A 21,547-nucleotide genomic window follows, 5' to 3' on the forward strand; every position below is an offset into this window, starting at 1 on the left:
AAAAAATTATTTTCTAAACACTTATATGGACAAAATTTTGAAGGTCATACATGCATAAAATTAAGAAGTTTGGGACACTCCACTTTTCAACATTTTTTCATTGCTCTTCCGTACAGGGAAAACCAAAGCATAAATGAGGCACTTCTTGGCCTTAGTTGTGTCTGGTCCAGGACCAGGTCTATATAATTTTTGTCGGCAGTTTGACAAGAGGTTTTTGGGTCATTGCAAAAAACAGCATTTTCATAGGTGGAGATCAGTAACTGTCTCTGGCAGTTACAGTCTTCTACTGGAGTTATTGATCTCAACCTAAAACCATAAGTGAAGAAATGTGTATGTCATTATACTACTACTACTATTACTATTACTACTACTACTGCTACTAATAATAATAACAACAAAGGTAATCATTATCATCATCATCAATATAAATTAAACTTCTGTAATTGCTGAATCAGTATTCAAAGAACTCCAAATTCCAGGTCAAAATACTTTTGTTATCACTGCAGACATAATATTAAGACTTTTGGTATGACCCAAAAAATTTTACGGATTATGACCAGTGATCTTGAGATCAAGGTCAAAGCAATTCATACTAGGCAAATCATACTCTCTCATAACCCATTACAGTTCCACCGGATTTGGTCAAAATTTGCTGCGAGAAAGCAAAAATTTAAAAAAAAAAAAAAAAAAAACATAGAGGGCGCTAGTGCTAGGGAAAGAAAAATGTGCCAAAAGAAGCCTGTAACCAAAGGTACAGTACTTCTGAAAATATCAAGTCTCTATCTCGAATGGTCTTGAAATGCCAGTCTTCTAGTTCTTCCCTCCCTCCCTCCCCCCAAAAAAGAATACAATATCATTGACTCCACAGAATGTGGTGTTCTTAATAGTAGTAGTAATAATAATAATAATAATAATAATAATAATTATTATTATTATTATTATTATTATTATTATTATTTCTCGTTATTATTATTATTACTATTACTACTACTACTACTACTACTCGGCTACTACTGTAAGTGCATCACTTTTCGTCTCCGATTTTTCATCATACAAATGGAGGTTGTATAGCCTGGCACCTTGGTCCTATTACAGTACACTGCCCCAGTTTCAACTACAACATGTTTTTCGAGGTTACAGGTCCAGTAATGTCCAAAACTCATGTATTTTTACCCTAAAATTACTCGGAAACTGTTACAGATACATAAACATGGAAGGAAATCGCATTAAAAAGTATTTTTCAACATTTTTATGGATGAAATTTAAAGGTCATTCATGCCTGGTACCACAAAAACCACTTTCCAACATTTTTCAACTGCCCGTCCATACATGAAAAACCAAAATATAAGTGTAATGCTAGGTGTTTAAGGCTTGACTTCCCGTTCCTAAAACACCTAACGTGTAGCGGGGTCCTCTTTCGAGACCGGGGCTTAGAACAAATAGGAGAGAGGCAGGACACAAAAACTCCAGGCAATAACCTTTACACGTGTATTACTCAGTCAGACAAGGGACAACAGCAGATGTTACAACACAATATTTGGTCAATCACAAACACTTATATCTAGATAATCAGTATCTCACAGGATACTATGGGAGGATGCACTTAAAATAACACTCGAGGCGGAGTGTGCAGAATTAGTACAGTCCAAGGTCTCTGTGCATGTGGAGGAGTTAGAGATGAGGCTCACTAGGGGAGGGTGTAAGGCACTGGGGTCTAATTGTAATTTTGGTAGTATGAGGCGGAGTTTATTGATAGCGTGTTCACTTTACTGTTTTCTGAGAGCAAGGGACTTTTGGTTAATTATTAATACAAACTCCATGGCTTGGGTGTTTCTCTTACTATAATATGAGGGGTATTGCACATGGGTCTTATTCACTATCACTTTGATTCTGCATGGGCTATTCACTGTTTCGCCCTGTCGTATATTAGACCATTATTATTCCAATTTCACTTAAACACATGGTCTGGTACTAAGAATGCACTTTATCGCCTTGCCACTGTTATAATACACTAGGGATACAGTCACTGTCTCATGGGTCACTGGGCGGCGGGTGCGGCAGGGAGACAAGCCGGCTACAGTTCTGCCGGGGCAGGGGCACCGCCAGGGAAGGCCATGCCGAGAGGGCACGGGATCACGCGCAGGGGCGTCTTCCCTTGTCTGGGGCTGCAGGTGGCGAAGGGGCTCGTACTTTCTGGGCTGGGAACAGGAGTGTGGCCCTCAGGACTGGGGCTGAACAATTGCCTGAACCTCTCGTTCAGGTTCCAGCCGGAGATAGAGGTCCTCCACCGTCAGGGCGAAGGGCGGTCCCGCCCGGGTGTTCTGGGGAGGGCCTGGGGTTCCCAAGGGCTGTGGCCCCCAGAGCTAGGTGGCGCTGTCAGGGAGGGGCTGCAGCACCGATCTGCATCAGGGTCCGTCAGGTGGGTCTTCTCCAGGGCCAGTCGTAGGGAGCAGAGACCGTGGAGGCAATAGGGCCTCTCCAGTACTCCTCTACGTCTTCTGCGTCAGGGGTCAGGAAACTCGTCTCATGCTGGGGCAGCAGGGCTGCTCTCTGCTGCTTCCGGCTGTGGGGCCCGGCTACTGGCCATGGCTTCCCAAGGGCGTGACCACAAGGCGCCGAGGCCCGGCTACTGGCCATGGCTTCCCAAGGGCGTGACCACAAGGCGCCGAGGCCCGGCTACTGGCCATGGCCTGAGAGGGTGAATGACTACCAGCAAACCCAGGGACACCTTCGGAGCAGCTACCAGCCGTCTGACGAAGGCAGGAGCGGCTACAGGCCGACTTGAGGACAACACCTTCGGAGCGGCTACCGGCCACCTGACGAAGGCAGGAGCGGCTGCAGGCCAACTCCTTCAGCAGGAATGAGGAGCGGCTACAGGCCAACTCCTTCAGCAGGAACGAGGAGCGGCTACAGGCCAACTCACGGGCAATACCTTCGGAGCGGCTACCGGCCGTCTGATGAAGGAGGGAATGGCTACAGGCCGACTCCTGCAGGAGGAGTGTGGAACGGCAACAGGCCGACTCAGGGGCAACGCCTTCGGAGCAGCTACCAGCTGTCTGACAAAGGTAGGAGCGGCTACAGGCTGACTCCTTCAGGAGGGGGTGTGGAGCGACTACAGGCCATCTCCAGAAGGACACCTTCTGATGAAGGCGGGAGCAACTACATGCCGTCTCCTTGGTACCTTCAGGTCGGCTACTGGCCGATTCCTTAGCAAGGGGCAGGCGGCTACCGGCCGTCCCAAGAGGGACGACACCTTCAGAGAGGCTACTGGCCGACTCCTGAAGAAGGCAGGAGTGGCTACAGGCCAACTCCTTAGGGGAGCTGGTAGGAGCTGGACAGACAGCTCCACCCCGAGATTGGTTGGTGGAAAGTCGCCTGCAAGGTAGTGCAGGATTCCTGCTATGGCGACGGCGGGAGGGTTCTGAGTCATACGGGCATACGGCCCGGGCTGACTTGTGCCGTTGTCGCACCGAGTCTCGGTGCGCCGCTGCTGCTCCTCCATGGGGTCCTTGTGGGGGTGTCTGGGAGTTTACAGGGACACTGTGCTGATTCCCTGGTGGAGGTGGTTGGGCGTTCCAAGGGACACTATGCTGTATTTCAATAAGTGAGGCACTCCTTGGCGCCTGAAGTTTTGTCTGGTCCTAAGACAGATTTGTATAATTTTTGATGAAAATTTGACCAACGATTTATAAGTCATTACAAAAAACATTAGGCCTATTCTCATAGGTGGAGATTAGTAACTAGCTTTGATAGAAACACCCTACTACAGTAGTTATTACTATTGATATTATAATTATTATTAGTATTGTTATTATAATTATTATTATTATTTTTACTGTTATTATTATTATTATTAATATTATTATTGATCTATCTTGGTTTCAGTAGGTTGAAATTTTTATATCTGTTGTTATTATTAATCTGGCTATATATATGGCGAAACTTATTGTTTTCAGAAGTATTATTATTATTGTTATTATTCCTTGCACTTTTTCTTCTCAAATCTTGATGATATTATGCAGGAAGGTACCCTAGGGCAGCCCAAGTACGGTACTTGTGGTAATATAAATGACCTTGACCTATTTCTGAAGGTCATATACCCATTTTTGGTGCAAAAATTGCTTATTTGTAATTGCAAAATCTCAGACACTAATTGAAATACAGCTATTTGATTGAAAATCCTATTACTGAAAAGTTTGCTTAGAATTTTGGTTGAATATTTTGTCATTTCGCCTAGTGGAAAGTACAGAAGTCAGATGTGCTCAGTGTTTTCTTTATTGCACATTTTAGAGAAAACCACAAAATCGGTAAAGTTGTAACTACACAGAAATACAGCTGTGGTCCTTGCTATCTGAAAAATATATAGTTACAGTTAAGCACATAGTTAGTCAACTATTGGGACAAATGTAAAATGTAGCCATGCATTCTTTCACATCTCTGCCTTCAGATCTTGTTAATATTACACAAGAAGCTGCCTTAGGTTACTCTAAGTACATGTCCCAAATATGAATGACCTTGAACTACTTTTAAAGGTCACAGACTTGTTTATGATGCCAAAATTTCAAACCTTATATACCATCATAGTTATGGCAAAGCTTTGTCATTGTGACTACACAGTAAATAGGTAACTAGTTATTATTACTATTCCACCACTTTTCGTCTCCGGTTTTCTTCATACTTATTGAGGCTATACAGTGCCATGACTCTATGACACTGATACAGTTTCAGTGACCTTGACTTTTTATTGTCACAGGTTCAAAAATGTCCAAAAATTATGAATTTTCAACCTCATTTTACATAAAACTATTACTGATCCATGAATATGAATGAAAATCCCGTGATAAAATTGTTTTCCAAATTCTTGTACGGAAAAAACCGGAGGGTCATTCATGCGTGACATTGTATTTCATTCACTTGACTTTTCAATTGCTCTTCCATGCAGGAAAAACCAAAACATAAATGACTCACTGCTTGACCCTAGAAGTTTTGTTTGGTCCTGGACCTTGTCTGTATACTTTAGGGGGCAGGTTGACCAACGGTGTTTGAGTTTTTACAAAAACCGCAAGTTGTGCCCGTTCAACAATATTCTCGTAGGTGATCAGTAACTGTCTCTGACTCCTAGAGTTTTCTACTTATTAATGATCTCCACCTTCTACCATAGGTGAAGGTCTTTGTTTCCGTCATTATTATCATTATAATAATAATAATAATAATAATAATAATAATAATTATTATTATTATTATTGTTATTATTATTCCATTACCTTTCGTCTCCAACTTCCATCATACTTGTTGAGAATGTACAGCACCATGATTTTCTTATACTGACCCAGTTTCAGTTACCTTGACCCACTGTTCACGGTAATTGGTCCAAAAATGTCCAAAAATCATGAATTTCAACCTCAGTTTACTTCAAAATTATAGATACATGAACTTGGAAGGAAATCCTGTGAAAAAATTGTTTTGTATGGATAATATTTGAAGAACCTTTATCAATGTCATTACGATATTTCGGACACCCAACTTTTCAACAATTTTCAATTGCTCATCCGTACAGGAAATACGGTACTAAAACACAAATGAGGCATTTCTTGGCCCTAGAAGTTTTGTCTGGTCGTGGACGAGGTCTGTATACTTGGCAGTTTGATCAGCGGTTTATAAGTTATCTAAAAAAAAAAAAAAAAAAAATATTCTCATAGGTGGAAATCAGTAACTTTCATGGATGCGATCAGGTGTAGGATACGGATGGGTGAGTGCGGCTATCTAAAATGTCCCCTGTCTGGTTTAATTCCTATTTACTTCAGATGATATTACTGAGTTTAATCCTTTCACTCTGATGGTGTATCCAGCACATGCATTGCAATAACAAGTATTTTGGTCTTTATTTATTTATTTATTTTTTCTGTGTCGAGGACAAGTAAACTAATTAACAAGTGTTGTTTAACTTTGTTTATTTCATTTAAAAAATTGCAGTACTTATAACGAGACAGTGGACAGGTAAATAATTATTTTGTTGTTGGTGGTGGTGGTGGTGTTGGTGCTGTCCCTTGGGTCATCTGAATGTGAACCCAGTGGACTGCAGAATGACATTACTCTCATCTTGCAATTCACCGTCTTCCTTTTGAGGGGACATAGAGGGAGTTAATGGACATTTGTATACGGTACTGAGGCAGTGGTGCCGTCAGATTATGTTGATGCCACAACATGAAGGCATCTCTCCCCAGCAGCTACTAACTGTTTAGGTAATGTCCGGTATATCGGTATATGTAGTACTAAATCCATAAGACCATCCTTAATTCCTCCCTAAAAGCAGGGGCGAGATGAGATCCAGAGACTAAGAGAAATATAAAAAAGATCACCTAGTGAAATTGGCTCATTCGTCATTCATATATCATTCACACCTTCCGAATCCTTGCTCCATCTCACAAAGCAACCCATCTTCACAAATTTTATTGCATTTATCTTTGTGGATGCACTGTACATACGAAATGACCCAATGTTTATAGTGAAGAGTAGAGGGAAAAGGGGAAGAAGATGAAGACTACTTAGGATTAATAGAAGGGTCATTTTGGCAGATAAGGTTATGTTGAGTGGCAGTCGTCACCTAGAATATGAAACGCAGCAATCGAATTTACATCCAGGTCCCCAGCTGTGGGCTAATGCTTGATGAACGTTGAGCAGGGGAAAATCAACTTAGTTCAGTGGATTTGACCGGTTCGAAAAAGAACAGAGGGAAAAGAGGAAAGACTAAAATGAGGTGAGGGTGGGGGTGGAGTTTGGCGGATGAGGGAAGGAATGAGGGGAGGAGTACATAGGTAACTTGATGTGTGTGTGTGTGTGTGTGTGTGTGTGTGTGTGTGTGTGTGTGTGTGTGTGTGTGTGGAGGGGGATGGGGGTGTATATATATATATATATATATATATATATATATATATATATATATAAAGTCAAAGGGGAGGAGTAACAGAAGAGAGAGTTGTGAGGAAGCTGGACAAGATGGAGTGGGTGGGCTATGGGTAAAAGTAACTTACTTTGGTGAGACAGAACAAAGCAAGTCAAAGATAAGGCGAGAGATTCTGAAGTGAAGGAAGGTTATGTAAGGGATTTTAGGGATGCTGATGGACTAAGTAAATGGTTCTGTGAAAGATTTTAGACTGAAAGAAGGTTTTTAGAAGGGATAGCTACTGTAATGTGAAGCACATGAATGTGAATGTTTATACCTGTAGGGTGGAGTCAGGTTTCCGGTGGCTTCAATGATAAGTGAATACGAGTGTGATCCATTTAACTGGTCAAATTTCTGTTAGTTTTCAGCCTACTAGATATTTTCTTGTTCCATGGACCCTACCTCATCCTATCGTTAGGTGGGAAAATGAGGTCAACAGTAAGTGGTGATGATGATGATATGATGATGATGATCAGTGGGGATAAAGAGAGTGAGGCGCAATGTGTGAGATTTTGGAATGGAAGAGGGCCAGTATAAATGAATTTAGGGATGTGGATGTAATGAGTAAGAGCCAAGGGAAGAGATTTAAGATGAAAGAGGGCTGCCATAACAAAGATTATAGGAGTGGTAGGACACGATGGAATAAAAGAAGACTGACATAAGGAATTTTATGGATGGTTAAGCAGAAATAAGTGAAAGCGGGCTGACACGAGTGATTTTACAGATACGGGAGGGGACGGAGTTAAAGAAATTGGAATCAAGGAATTTGGGGATAGTGGGGGAGGATGGTGCGAGGCAGGGATAACAGGAGAGACTTTCCCAATGACGAATTTTTACAAACATAGGACAGTGGATGTTTAAGTGAAGACCAGCTCTAAATTGTAACAGTAACATCGGTAATCTGGTGATGCTTTTTTTTTTTTTTTTTTTTTAGCTCAACCATTTTAGTCCCCTTAGGAGAAATTTTTATAAATAAAGAGGTTAGAGACAGCCTTCATTAACCTGTTGAATATGAGATTTTCTTCCCAAGTTGAATATAATTGTCCTCGGACTGAAGGTTTTAACAACACACTGGAAAGACACGCCATCTCAACAAAGGTATATTCAGGACCGGAGGTTGTGGTGTTCCACTAGTCTGTTTGTTTTCACTTGACGGAACTGGACCGATCTCACTGCTTCAATTGTAAGTCGAAGTTGCATAGAATTTGAAGAAAGCTAGTTATAAGGTAGGAATGAGCGTCCTTGGGTACTAGACAAATTTACCCTTCAGTATGACTGGCTGGCACGGGCTTGACCATTAGATGAGCTGAAAAGAGTTAGGGATTTCTGCCAGCTTAAAGAAAAGTGCTATGAGAATGCTTTCTCTGTTTTGATGGACGGAGAAAGCCGTCTTCAATGCTATCGTTGCCACATTTTCAGTGGCAAGTGGCTCTTATAAGAAGTAGGAAGCATGGATAACAGGCATTCGGCAGTTACCTTATATCCAGAATGTTGGAAGGCACTATTGTTTTTTTCGTATCAGGGCTACTATGGACTATTTGCACTCCCCAGTTCCGCTACAAAAGTTAAAAAATATTAACTGCGGACCTTAAGTGGGCAGTGAACACAATGTTTCATTTTATAGAGGCCATATACTAGTGTCTCATGGTGGTAAATCAATTTCCCTAACAATGTCATGTACGGTATTCACTTTCCTAAGTTTCTAGGCCAGACCTTATCCCGTCCATAGGCAGAAAATGGAAATGATGAAAATAATAATGATGATGATGACATCTCCTGTACAGGTGCACCTCCAGTGATCAAGGAACACCCGGGAAATGTGGTGGCGCGGCGCAACGACCCCGCCACTCTGAACTGTGCCGCCTCGGGCATTTCCAGAATCCGATGGTTCCGGGATGGGGAGGAAGTGGTCACGTCATCAGAGGATCAACGTTCACACCGGGTGCTTCTGCCCTCAGGGTCACTGTTCTTCCTGCGGGTCACGTCCACCAGGGGGGACAGTGATGCAGGAACATATTGGTGTGTGGCCTCAAACAGCTATGGCGCCACACGTTCAAAAAATGCCACACTCATTGTGGCCACACTGGCCCATGACTTCCAGCAGCAGGCTGACTCCTCTATAAAAGTGCTAGTAGGGGAATCCATCACATTGCCCTGCCGGCCTCCCAAGGGCACTCCACCACCTGAGGTGACCTGGCTCAGGGACGGACACCAGGTCACTAACTCCAGCCGCGTCAGTGTCAGCCAGGATGGTGACCTGATAATTACCCAGGCCATCCAGCAGGATTCAGCCCAGTACATATGTCGTGCCCACAACGTTGCTGGCGCCCGTCAGGCACCGCCATCTCACCTCACTGTCATGAGTAAGTTATTTGTTCATGTGTTGATTGTTACTTTTCCACCTTTATTATGTGGTAATATGCGCTCGATTAGGGCAACAAAAAATAGTTATGTCATACTTCAAAACCGTTTGTAAAATACTGTATGTTGTGCCTGCAATGCTGCTGGCTCCCGTGCGGCTTCTCCAACTTACCCCGCCACCATCAGTCAGTGAACAGTTTCCAAAAGAAAACATTCATTTTCTTGGTGTGCGGGCTATTTTATTAAGCTTTGGGGAGACTTTTCTAGCTGGTGCGGTTAGGTATAGCCTGCATTAATTCCGTCGATAAAAAAATGTCATTCTAAAGTTGTATAAGATCATTTAGTAGTTGCAAGAACAAAATACAGACTACATCATGGGTTTTTATTAGTTGATGGTTGGTCGTGTTTGTGATTGCCTATGGACCCTATTATCATGACTAATATTTCTTTTTTTTTTTTCTTCTTTTTTTTTTTTTACTGATTGGTTTGATCTATTACTCCAAAATTTTCTCTACCATATAACTATGACAGCTGTAGTAGTAGTAATAGTAGTAGCAGTAGTAGTAGTTGTAGTAGTATTAGTAGTGGTAGTACAGTAGTTGCAACTCCAGGCTCATCTATACGTGAACCCAGTGGGCTGCACCCTTATTGTCATTGTCTTGCAATCCACCATCTTCCTTTTAGGAAAAGAGATGGAAGTGAGGGACGTTTCTACAACCAGACAGCAGGTTTGCCCAGTCATACCAGTGCCACCACGTGAAGGTGTCTCACTCCAGTACTCTCCAGCACCATGCTATTATCATGCCTTGTGTGTTTAATACCAACGTAGTTACAATACATAGGTGTTAAATGCAGAAATGATTTGTTAGGTTGCTGTAGGTGTTAAATGCAGAAATGATTTGTTAGGTTGCTGTTGTTGTGGCTCCAGACTCAGCTGTACGTGAACCCGGTGAACTGCAGGCTGAAGCTGTGGTCTTTTTGTCCAACTGATAAAAACAGATAACAGAAAACCTAATTTTGCAAGAAACTGTCCACCTTCTTCGCCTAGTTACTGATTTACCATTATCCATGCTGCATTACCATTATTGACCCGATAGTATAATAATTTCAATACTCAATTATTCTACCATTATACTGTTAATTCTCCCAGCACCCCCGTGGTTTGAGGAGCAGCCATCCAACACATCAGTGGCGTCAGGTGCTAGCGTGAAGTTGGGTTGCCGGGCGAGAGGCTCTCCCTCCCCGACAGTTACTTGGAGGCGGATGGATGAAGGGATGCTGCTGGGAAGAGCCACTATTGAGGACCAGCAATTAGTTCTGCAGGGAGTGACGGTTGCAGACTCAGGTGTGTATGTGTGTGAGGCGGTGAGCGAGGCAGGTGTGGCCACTGCCAGAGCTACACTCACTGTGATAGGTGCACCAGTGCTGACCCAGCGACCTCAGCACCTGCAAGTGATTCATGGCAATGAGGCACAGTTGCAATGCCATGTGGAAGGCAAACCTCAACCCCTCGTGCTCTAGCGCCTCTCCACTCTGGACAGGACGGCTGTTCTGCCCCCTGGTCACAGCAGCAGCCACGCCTCTGTGTCAGATGATGGCAGCACTCTCCTGTTGCACCAGCCAGCACCGTGGGACACTGGTACCTGCTATTGTTGGGGCATTAACAGTGGTGGAGGGGTGAGTGGGCGAGCAGAAGTTGTGGTGGTAACAGCACTGCCTCCACCAGTAGTGGGTGTGGGACCCAAGGACCTGACAGTGGCCCCTGGAGGAGTGGCCAAGTTCTCATGTGAGGTGGTGAGTGAGGCAGCAGCAGCAAGTGTCACATGGTGGTACCGGCCCTCTGCACACCTACCATCCCGTCAGCTGAGCCAGCACTCTCACCAGCCTCGGACCTCTCTGCCAAAGAATGGTGCCCTCATCATCAAAGACGTGCGACTTGACGATGCAGGCATATACAGCTGTCATGTAACGGCAACAACAGGCAGTATACAGCAGGAGGCAGTGCTTAACGTTGTGGAGGACACAACGCCAATGGAGTCACCAGTACTGCCACCACCACCCAGCAAGCCCCGCATTCAGGGTTGGAACCAAACTGCAGTGCAGCTAAGCTGGCTGCCCAACTCCCAGGGCAGCAAGGCTGACCACCAGTGGTACGTTGTGGAGTACTGGCGCCAGGGATGGACCGAGTGGCGGATGGCTGATGCTGTCATCACACAAGAATCATGTGTGGTCAGTTACCTGTCGCCAGGTCACACCTACACTTTCCTGGTGCGTGCTGTCAACAGTCAAGGGGCGTCATTCCCAAGCCCTTGGTCTGATCCTGTCACCACCAGAGCCAAGCCACACCCCACCCTCACTGCACACCAGGTACTGTATTTATAAACTGGTCTACGTTTTGTTGTGTATAAGATTGCTCCTATAAAGGAATGTCTTCGCTTATACAAGCACCAGCCACTTTAGTACAAGCAGATATTAGTGACAGTAATGTAATACCAGGTTTTTTTATCCCACCGGTTGACACCAGTGTAATGTCAGATATTTTATCCCACCGGTTGACACCAGTGTAACGACAGGTTTTGCGATCTTTTCCCGCTTGTTATTGTTCCATCAGTGTAATGTTAGGATTTATAATCTTACTGGTTGTTGGTACTGGTCAACTTACCCATTGATAATACAAATGGTACTCGACTTAGTCTCCCCTCCTTGATTAATAGAAAATTCACTTCAGTAAAACAAAAGGGGGAGGGGGTGGTGTTTTTATTTGGTATGGTAAAGGATAATTGTTTAAGATAGTTTTGGTAGCGTTTGTAGTTTTTTGGCCGAGTCGAGATCAAGTCAGTACCACGTGTGGTCGTCGTTCCCAAAGTGAAGGAATCTTGAATTGGAAGGGGAGTGAGTTAGGCATGAGAGGACATAATTCCCGTGACTGGGTATACAAAAAAAAAATGACATATACTTTACTCTAATAATTCTATACTGGTTTTCAAAAGACATTTTTAATTACATGACCTTTAGTCATATGAAAAAGGGTTGTACATTAAAACCATGGTTTGGGTGATCATTCCTACAACATTGTCACCAGGCAAAACAATTTGGAACATTCAAGCAATTTCTGAGGTCATCATACCTCACTCTTTTTTTGTCGGTTATCCTTGGGCTCGACAATAGCCTCAAGACAGGGACATTTTTACAAGCTTGGGTTATCTTTTCGGGCTGGCATAGCCTCGAACCAATAACAATAATCACTCGTGTTCTATTTCGTCCGCGTAGTATAACCTCGTCATGCAATTCACTATCATTCACAAACACTATCAATTTATAATTGTTATTAGTTCATAATCATCATTAAGGCATAATCACTAATAATACATAATCACTCGGGCTTGTTTAGCCTCGAGGAACAACTCGAAATCGCATAATCACCAAGAATACATAATCACTCGGGCTTGTGTAGCCTCAAGGAACAACTCAAAAATCACATTATTGCTCACAACCACTAAGTTCCCTTCCACGCTCCAAATTTTCTAACATATTAATATAAGAGAAAGAAAACGGTTAATGAATTTGAATTTCGCCTTTCCGTTACATAATCACATCACTTATCAAATTTCTATTCCTTATCTACAAAAAAAAAAAGAAGTTCACTTGATAGATCAATAATACCATTTCAACTACATTCGGTTTCTAAAATAATTCATGGGTAGTGTAAGTGTGTATGTAAGAGTCTATGGGCAATACCACAAGAAGGCCTTGTGCACACTCTGACGTCGCCGGTGTCTGGGGACTGAACCAACGTCCATTACACACGATGTTTGAGCAGCGAGTCTACATTAAGCTTTTAACAATATTACTTCATATGGTTCACGCCAAGTAAGGATTAAACAAGGAAAAAGGGGGGGGAAAGGAAAAATGTGGACAGTTCACCTGAACCAGAGTCCATTATACACGATGTTTGAGCAGCGAGTGAGCCTCCCCGGGCACGCCAAAGACGCCACCACTAGATCAAATGAGGTGGTGTTTTTGCAAAATGGTGGGTTTTAATTCTCTTCACTATTTATTTAGTAGTGTACACATGACGTTAGGACTTTTGATTGGATTGGGGAAAATTTGAGATTCAATCCTTACTTAATTTAAATACTGAATTTACCACTATCCCGCCTTGAATTTGGGGCAGCTTATGCCATCTAGTGACGGCTAAGGCAAGCGGGACTATTAAATCCTCACAAATGACATTATTTAGGCCTTTTTGACTGTTAATCTTACATATTTGGGTTCTAGCAGCTTCATTAGTAAGCATTTCACAACTAGGATATGGAGAGAATTGTATACCCATCATTACTCTGTTTAAGGTTTAAACTTGGCGCCCAACAACGACGCACAACAAGGAGAAAGACTGCTCGCATATGTTATTCATTACTCGACCAGACGGAGGAATCCCCATAGCTCAACATTCACAATTACATCACCCAATGCATAGATACAGAGATGCATACATATAAAAATAAAGTTAACCCTACATCAATCATTAACATATGAACTACTACTTAGGATAGGAATTTATAGACTAGTATTCAGATTACACCCTATCTAACTTAGAAATTACAGTACCTCTAAATGCATACATGAATACTAAATTTGTGGCATTACAGTAATACCACAAATAATACGCATCTTACGGAAACTTGTTTATATGTAAAAACTGGCTAGGACCCTTTATAAATCCAGGGAGCCCAGAAAATTAGCTCTTCGGTCGTCCGTGTGGTTGGGATGGCTCAGTCTCCACCTATAAATAATTTGTAAGATAATTTGGCTGCCTCATTAATATACTTATCAACCTTCTTGTCACAGGACAACAAAGGGGCACTATAAAGCATGGAAAGGGTTATAGAAGGTGGAAAATTATATGTTGTACACACTGGTCATATTGACTGAGGCGTCCCTGCAGTACATAAGAACTGGCCTGTGTTATATGAGAACCACCCTGTGCCTCCCCCAGGTGCATCAGGTCCAGCGTCGCCTGTCGCGTTCCCTGGTAACTTTAACCAAGGCTACGGCCACAGCAGGAGACAGTGTTATGCTGAGCTGGAGCTTCCTGGAGCCAGTGGAGGACTGGGTTGAGGGGGTGTTGGTGTACTGGATGGCGAAGGGAGGCAGTGTAGAGGTGGCTTCCATCCTGGGCACCTCGTCCACCTATCACGTCCACAGCCTTCACCCCAACACGCCCTACACCTTTTTCATTGTACCCTTCTGGCACAACATCGAGGGCACACCATCCAACTCATACCACCTCACCATGCCCGAGGACGGTAAGTTTTGGGCCATATTCTTGCTAGCATAGAGGACTTCATGGCACCTCTTCCTTAGCAATCTGTTTTGCATATTGTACCTTTTAATCATCTTGTACATTTCTAAGGTAAATAGTGTCGATACAAAATTTATGCAAATTACATTTATGAGAATAATTGGGGTAATATACACTGTAAATTGCAAAGAAAATGTGCTGACAGTTACAATGCTTCCAGTGCCAAGTGTAGCCTAATCTGACCCTATACTTCTTTCAGTTTCGATGTTATAGGAAAAACAAATTTTTCACTATGATGTTCTTTTTATTGTTACCAGTTTCTTACTGCCCATCTTCTTGTTTCTGGATCTTCCCTGACTCTATCAGCAAGTAGAAGAAAAATCACGATGATGGTGATGACTACCATTTGAAGACTGAATTCGGTTTAGGAGAGACTTATTGAATTTGCGTGGTTAGATGTAGACTTCAAAGACTACAAAATAAGCCAGTACGTAGTATATCAGAGACATGTCGGGTGCGTTAGGTACTGTATGATAACAATAATTAGTAATATTGTTCGAGGCTAGTTTTATAAGAAACAGTGTTGAAGTTTCTTTGATGACAAGGTATGCAAATTAGTATACTATATTTTACAGTTTACGACAACCATCGCAAAGTCAGTGCCCGTGTTGGAATTTACAGGTCTAAGAGTATACTATGTGTCCCTGGTTCTATGAGCATCATATGTACAGAAACAGTTAATCTGATATATAAGCAGATATGTATGATGAACAAGTAGACAAATATATAAACAGACTGATATGGACAGATAGATAAACTGATGGGGAAAGAAAGAAAAAAAACAGATAGCACTTAGAGATATATTGTTACAACCAAACCATATTATAAAATGTTCTCTCCCGTCGTTCCAGTGCCACTGACTGCGCCAGGTGAGGTGCGAGTAACGAGGCAAGAGGAGGGTTCAGTACTGATCGAGTGGTCGGGAGTTAGTACTGAGGAGGCGCAGGGGGAGGTGAAAGGGTACATGGTCACACTCAGCCACAATGGTAGTCAGGTTACTGAGACAGTTGGTACACCCTACCTGGAAACTCGTGATTTACTGCCTGGACACATATATACCGTGCGTGTGGCGGCGCTGACAGGTGCTGGAGCAGGACCTTTCAGCGCCCCTGTAGTGGTGGAGGGACAGGGGTTGGGCAGGGTGGTGGCGGCAGGAGAGGTGTTGTACGCCCCGCCACAGTCAGTATGGTTGGCATACCTACTGATTCCGTTGGTGCTGTTGCTGGTGCTTGGTGCGGTGTGGTACTTGTGGAGGGTACGGCACAAGATACCACCAGCCAGCTCTCCTCACGCACCTCCACTGTACCAGGACCCTTCCATCAATATGTACAGTGACCACGAGGTATGGCAGCCGTCTGACAGTGATAAGGATTCCAGCTTATCCTCCTCACGACTCCTCAAGCCGGATCAGCTGGTTAATGAGTGCACAGAGCCAAGGGTGTTGCTGCCCAACCACACTACTGAACCGTACGCCACCACTGCCCTACTGGCCCCATTACCACCATACACGTCCTGCTGCCACCCAAATGACCAGTCTGCTGGAGTGCAGGTCAACTGGGCTGCCATCCTGCCTCCTTCGTCAGCCTCTCCACCGCCGGATCTTGGCATGAGGGAACCAGAGCATCAAGGGACGCCACCCGGAACGTGCTCCAGAGCCTCCCAGTATGATAATATGGGCGGGGCGGAGCACTACGGCAGGCCCCGTGATGCCACCTCGGAGCACACGTATGAGTCGTATGCACAGGTCGTCCCCTCCGACAGATTCCTCACCTTCAGGAAACTGCAGCGATGTGGTGATAATAAAGTGCCAGTTGACTGCCACATTGCTCACCCTGGCCAACCACCACATAACAACACACACTAGCAGTACCAGCGATAAATCGACAACTTATTTGTTGTTACGGAAGAACTATACGCCATACTGATATTGGTGTGAATATACAAGTTTTGGCTAAACCTGTACATTCATAGCAGTGACAACAGTGCAATGAATATAAGGAAAAAAATATACCCACATGTTGAAACTGATGTGAGTGTGCAACAGTTTCGGCTCAGTGTACTTAGTCATATCAAAAGAGGGTCTAGTTCTGGTGGAAGATTTTGTACCTTCACCCACACACACACACACGCATACACACACACACACGCGCATACACACACAAACACACACACACACACACACACACACACACACACACACACACACACACACACACACACACACACACACACACACACACAGTTCTAGCATTTGAATAACAGCACTCTAAAACTACAATCTATCTACTGTACTTAGGTACCGTCGTCGAAGGTGATCATTTTGATACTGGCAGTGACAGTCGTGTACATGTACTTATATAAAAAACTTGTAAAGTGATCTGTATATAAAACAGTGTGATCTGTTGTGTATAGTGAGCATTCGAGTATGCAGTACTGTGTGTATGGTGGTAGAACTAGTGCGCACTGCATATCAGTCAAACGGTGAACGCTACATTTTTTGCTACTTGTTTGTGGGTAGTAGAGTAAAATGTGCACTTACTGTGTGTTTGTATCTACCAGGTGCTGAGAGAAAACTCTTTAATAAGTGAACGAAAGATGTTCGTGGCTGTTCTTGTTATACTGTGTATTAATAACTGCAGAGTGATAGTTTATTTTTATAATTTATCTCCTCAACCATACTCTCGTGATATTACCAACCTCACCCAGTAATACTGTGAACTATCCTTAGTAAAAACCCCAACCACACCCTATAGCAAAGATTCCAGTTACACTCTAGGGATATTCTTCTTCACCTTTAAACCCTTGTAATGCCCTCAGATGCACTTTTTAGTAATATTTTTAGGGAATTTGGTAATATTCCCAGACATATCCTAGTATTATTTCCAGACGCATCCGAATATTATTCCCAGTCACAGGTTAATAATACTCCTAACCTCACATTTTAGTAAAACTCCCAGCCACACAAAATAGTATTATCCCCAACCACCCCATCAATATTTTCAGACTAATAGTTCAACCACAACATTGTAATGCTATTCTCAGCCACATCGTTGTTGTAAATTTACCCCATTCCAGTGTCAATATCCCATCCACACCATACTGATAGTACAGCTACTCAGGACAGGACTTAATGCGGTATTCTGGCTGGCGTAGAAGATTTAATAGCATTTCATTCTTAGTGTTTCACTTTCCCTTTGCTAATATTCAGTTACATGTTAGCTGCGTCTTTTTAACATTGCGTTGGTGTTTGTAATACACTGGGTGATGTGGTGTAATGTGAATAATACATGACAAAAGAAAGAGTTGTTACAAAATCTTCAAAGCCACTCAAAATACAAGGCACACACTACCTCCTTCACCCTGCCTTATCCCTTATCCTTCAACCTACACTACCCCATTCACTTTCTCCTCCCTCACCCTGCCCTTTAATTTCCTCTCCTTCATTTGCACTATATCCATTCCTTTACCCTACATTCCTCCCTTCCCATTTTCGTAACTCACCCTGCCTTTCGGTCTCTTTTCCGTCTCTGTACACGTCTCCTTCCCTCCCCTTTCCATTACATTACACATTATTAATGTTCAGCCATTAACACTCACTTCTTCCTACAGTACTCCCCTGCCTTACCTTGCACTAACCCAATACTTCCTCCTTTCCCTCGCCCAGCTTTACCCTCTCCCTGCATTAACGTATTCATCAATACTCCCTTCCTACCTTCACCTTCTCTCTCATCTTGCACAGCTCTACTTTCTTTTCTCACCCTTTCTTTCCATCTCTCGGCCGTCCTACTAATCGCTCTCCCTCCTTCCTCCCTCACTCTCTACCCCTTCTCTTCCTCACCCTCTTCTCCCCTCTCTTCTTCACCTTGTTCTTCTCACTTCATTCTTCATTTTCGTCTTCCTCATTATATATCCCTCCTCCCTCCTTGTTGTATGTCCTCTGCTCCCTCACTTTCTGTCCCTACTCTCCTCGCCACTACTATAATAGTACCAAATACCCCCCTCCTACCGCCGTCATAGGTGTAACTAGTCGTCTCTACGTATTTTATATTCAAGTTTATTTTTGTAATAAAATATGATGAAAAGTTCTGGATGTTGCTTACTCCTATATCCTATTGTTATTACTCTGAATGACTCGACTGTTTGAATATGCTGCTTTGGAGCAAATTCGTTGATTCTGGAATCAAGTAAATAGTATCTAATTGTTTCCATAACACGGAGAAGGTTAACTGAAACACACACACACACACACATACATATATATATATATATATATATATATATATATATATATATATATATATATATATATATATATATATATATACACACACTAGCAGGGGTACCCAGTTTTACCAGGCCAAAACTAAGAACACTGATCCTAACTATTCTAGTTCAGTCTTTCTTTTTACTCCAGAAAGACCATGTACCTTTTATGCTTTTGAAGAGGGATTATAAGAGGTCCAGAAACTTCCTATTTCACTTTTTGCAGACTGACGCACAGTATTTGTGCAAACTTGTTTAGTCTTATCCATGACCTCAAATTCCCTCCAACCGGTGACCTCAAATGACCTCGGAGGCCAACCTCACATAGCCTGTGTCTAAACTAGAGCTCATGTATCTCATGCCAAAAATTGGGCTGCTGAGTCCAGTCGTTTGAAAGTGTATTACCGGTAACCTCAAATGACTTTGGAGGTCAACCTCACAGTCTGTGTCCGAACTGGAGGTCACGTGAGTCTCCATGCCAAAAATTGGGCTGCTGGGTCCAGTCTTTCGAGCGTGTATTTGCAATGACCTCAAATAACTTCCGACCAGTGACCTCAAATTGTCTTGGAGGTCAACGTCACATAGCCTATGTCCGAGCTGGAGGTCACCTGAGTCTCCATGCAAAAAATTGGGCTGCAGGGGTACCCGGCGTGGCCGTGGCCAAAAAGATGAACACTTTGCAGGTGACCTAAAATGACCCAGACCTGAATTTTGACCATTCTTGGATCACCTTGACTCAGCAGATATTAGGGTCTGGGGGTCTCTGGCCCTTGGTCTGGGCGTGATTGAAGGACAAACAAACAGCCAGTCAAACAAACAATGTGACATATATATATATATATATATATATATATATATATATATATATATATATATATATATATATATATATATATATGTATATATATATATATATATATATATATATATATATATATATATATATATATATATATATATATATATATATATATATATATATATATATATATACTTCTAGCAGTTCCGCCAGAAATCACGCCCTGCTTTATGTAAAGTGTTGCCTTCGAGCCTGCGTCATATGTGTGCATGGCGTCCTCGTAGTTTACAACGAACAGTGCATAATGACCTACCCTAGCCTAATCTAAGCCATCCCCAATCCAGTCCAACCTAAGCCAACCAAATATAACTAACCTGAAAATAGCCCATTCCACCCAATCCCACCAAATCCAAGCCAACCACTCCCAGCCAAATCCACTCCAGTCCTGCCAAATGAACCAAGCCCTACCAAATCAAACCCAGCCCAACTCAACCCAGCAAAACCCAACCCAACCTGGCTTAACCTTACCCAATCTAAACTGTCCCATAGGACAGGACATGTGTGTGTATGTGTGTGTGTGTATGTGTGAGGGGGGGATAAAAGGGAGAGACGTTGGAAGAAGGAGAGAGAGAGAGAGAGAGAGAGCAGACTATTTTATATAATAAAACCACGCACCTCAAATATATCTGCGTGTGAGATTGCATATGAATGGAAGCATGGGATATTAATGGGGGAGAGTCGTATCTGATGTAGCTACAATCATGGGAACGGAGTAGTTGCTTCTCAGTTATTTATTTACCTAATTTTTTAGGCTAATACTGCTAAGCTGAGAGGGGTTTGGTGTGTTAATCTCTCCGTATATGAGTCTTTTTGATATCATTCGTCAGTGAGGAGAGTGATGGCTATGCTTTAAGGGTCAAGTGGTCGCACGCAAGAGTAGGTGAACTTTTTTTCCTTGACTGTACGTTGGATGGGAGGGTGGAAGCCTGTTACGAGCCATGTTACTTAGAAATGTTCATAAAGGAATGAAGGTGATCCTTATTATATATGTTTTATTTTTATCCTGCACTTATCGTAAATTGCGTGGAATGGTTATTTTTAGCACTTCAACAATGGACTTTGCCACTATATATATAAAATTGTAATGATAATAATAATAATAATAATAATAGCTATTATTATAATTGTTTATTAATATTATTATTATTATTATTATTATTATTATCATCATCATCATCATCATCAATATTATTTTTATTGTTTTTAATATTATGATTATTGTAATTGTTGTTGCAATCACCATCTTGACCTTTAATTTCAAGTGCAGTTGATAAGCTATTATTAGTTTTTTTTTTTTTTTTTTTTTTTTTCCAATCAGTATAACTCTTGCTACTTCGCTTGCGTTTTTAGCAAGCAACAAAAATTTTAACAAAACATATGTTTGGCCTAAGACCATGTGAAGTGGTAGAGCATGGTGGTGTAGGTGAGTGGGTATACCACACCTTCAGAGTAATGGTGTTATGGTCCTGTGCTTCCTGTAGGATGTATGGGATTACATGCAGGCGTGACACAGACCCGTATTATAAGTGGCTCTGGAGATTTCGCAACGCCTGTTCCTTAGGGATTTAGTTAACATACAGATTGAGCAAACAACCAATGACAGTATAATCACGTGTCATATACGGATATAAAGTCGTAAGGAAAAGGTGCTAGAAAGACTAATATCAGAAAACAGCCAATAGCTTTTGAGGATAAGTGAGGTCGTCTGCGTGGGAGGAGGGAGAGGAGACGTGCTGGGATGATCCAGCCTTCTCCATCA

The 21,547-nt window shown here is 42.6% G+C and overlaps 1 protein-coding gene across 1 annotated transcript; it reads left to right on the forward strand.

Annotated features, from left to right (window-relative positions):
• The first annotated feature begins 5,745 nt into the window (after positions 1-5,745).
• LOC145414996 (roundabout homolog 1-like) lies at positions 5,746-16,530 on the forward strand. Its single transcript, XM_080284417.1, is given in 5 exon segments — positions 5,746-5,749; positions 8,728-9,306; positions 10,455-11,671; positions 14,301-14,610; positions 15,518-16,530. Coding segments are annotated over 5 exon segments (3,123 nt in total).
• The last annotated feature ends 5,017 nt before the right edge of the window (positions 16,531-21,547 follow it).

The sequence above is a fragment of the Coenobita brevimanus genome, chromosome 13 (assembly GCF_032717465.1).
Source record: "Coenobita brevimanus isolate Jiangsu-jjx chromosome 13, ASM3271746v2, whole genome shotgun sequence".
Classification (NCBI taxonomy): domain Eukaryota; kingdom Metazoa; phylum Arthropoda; class Malacostraca; order Decapoda; family Coenobitidae; genus Coenobita; species Coenobita brevimanus.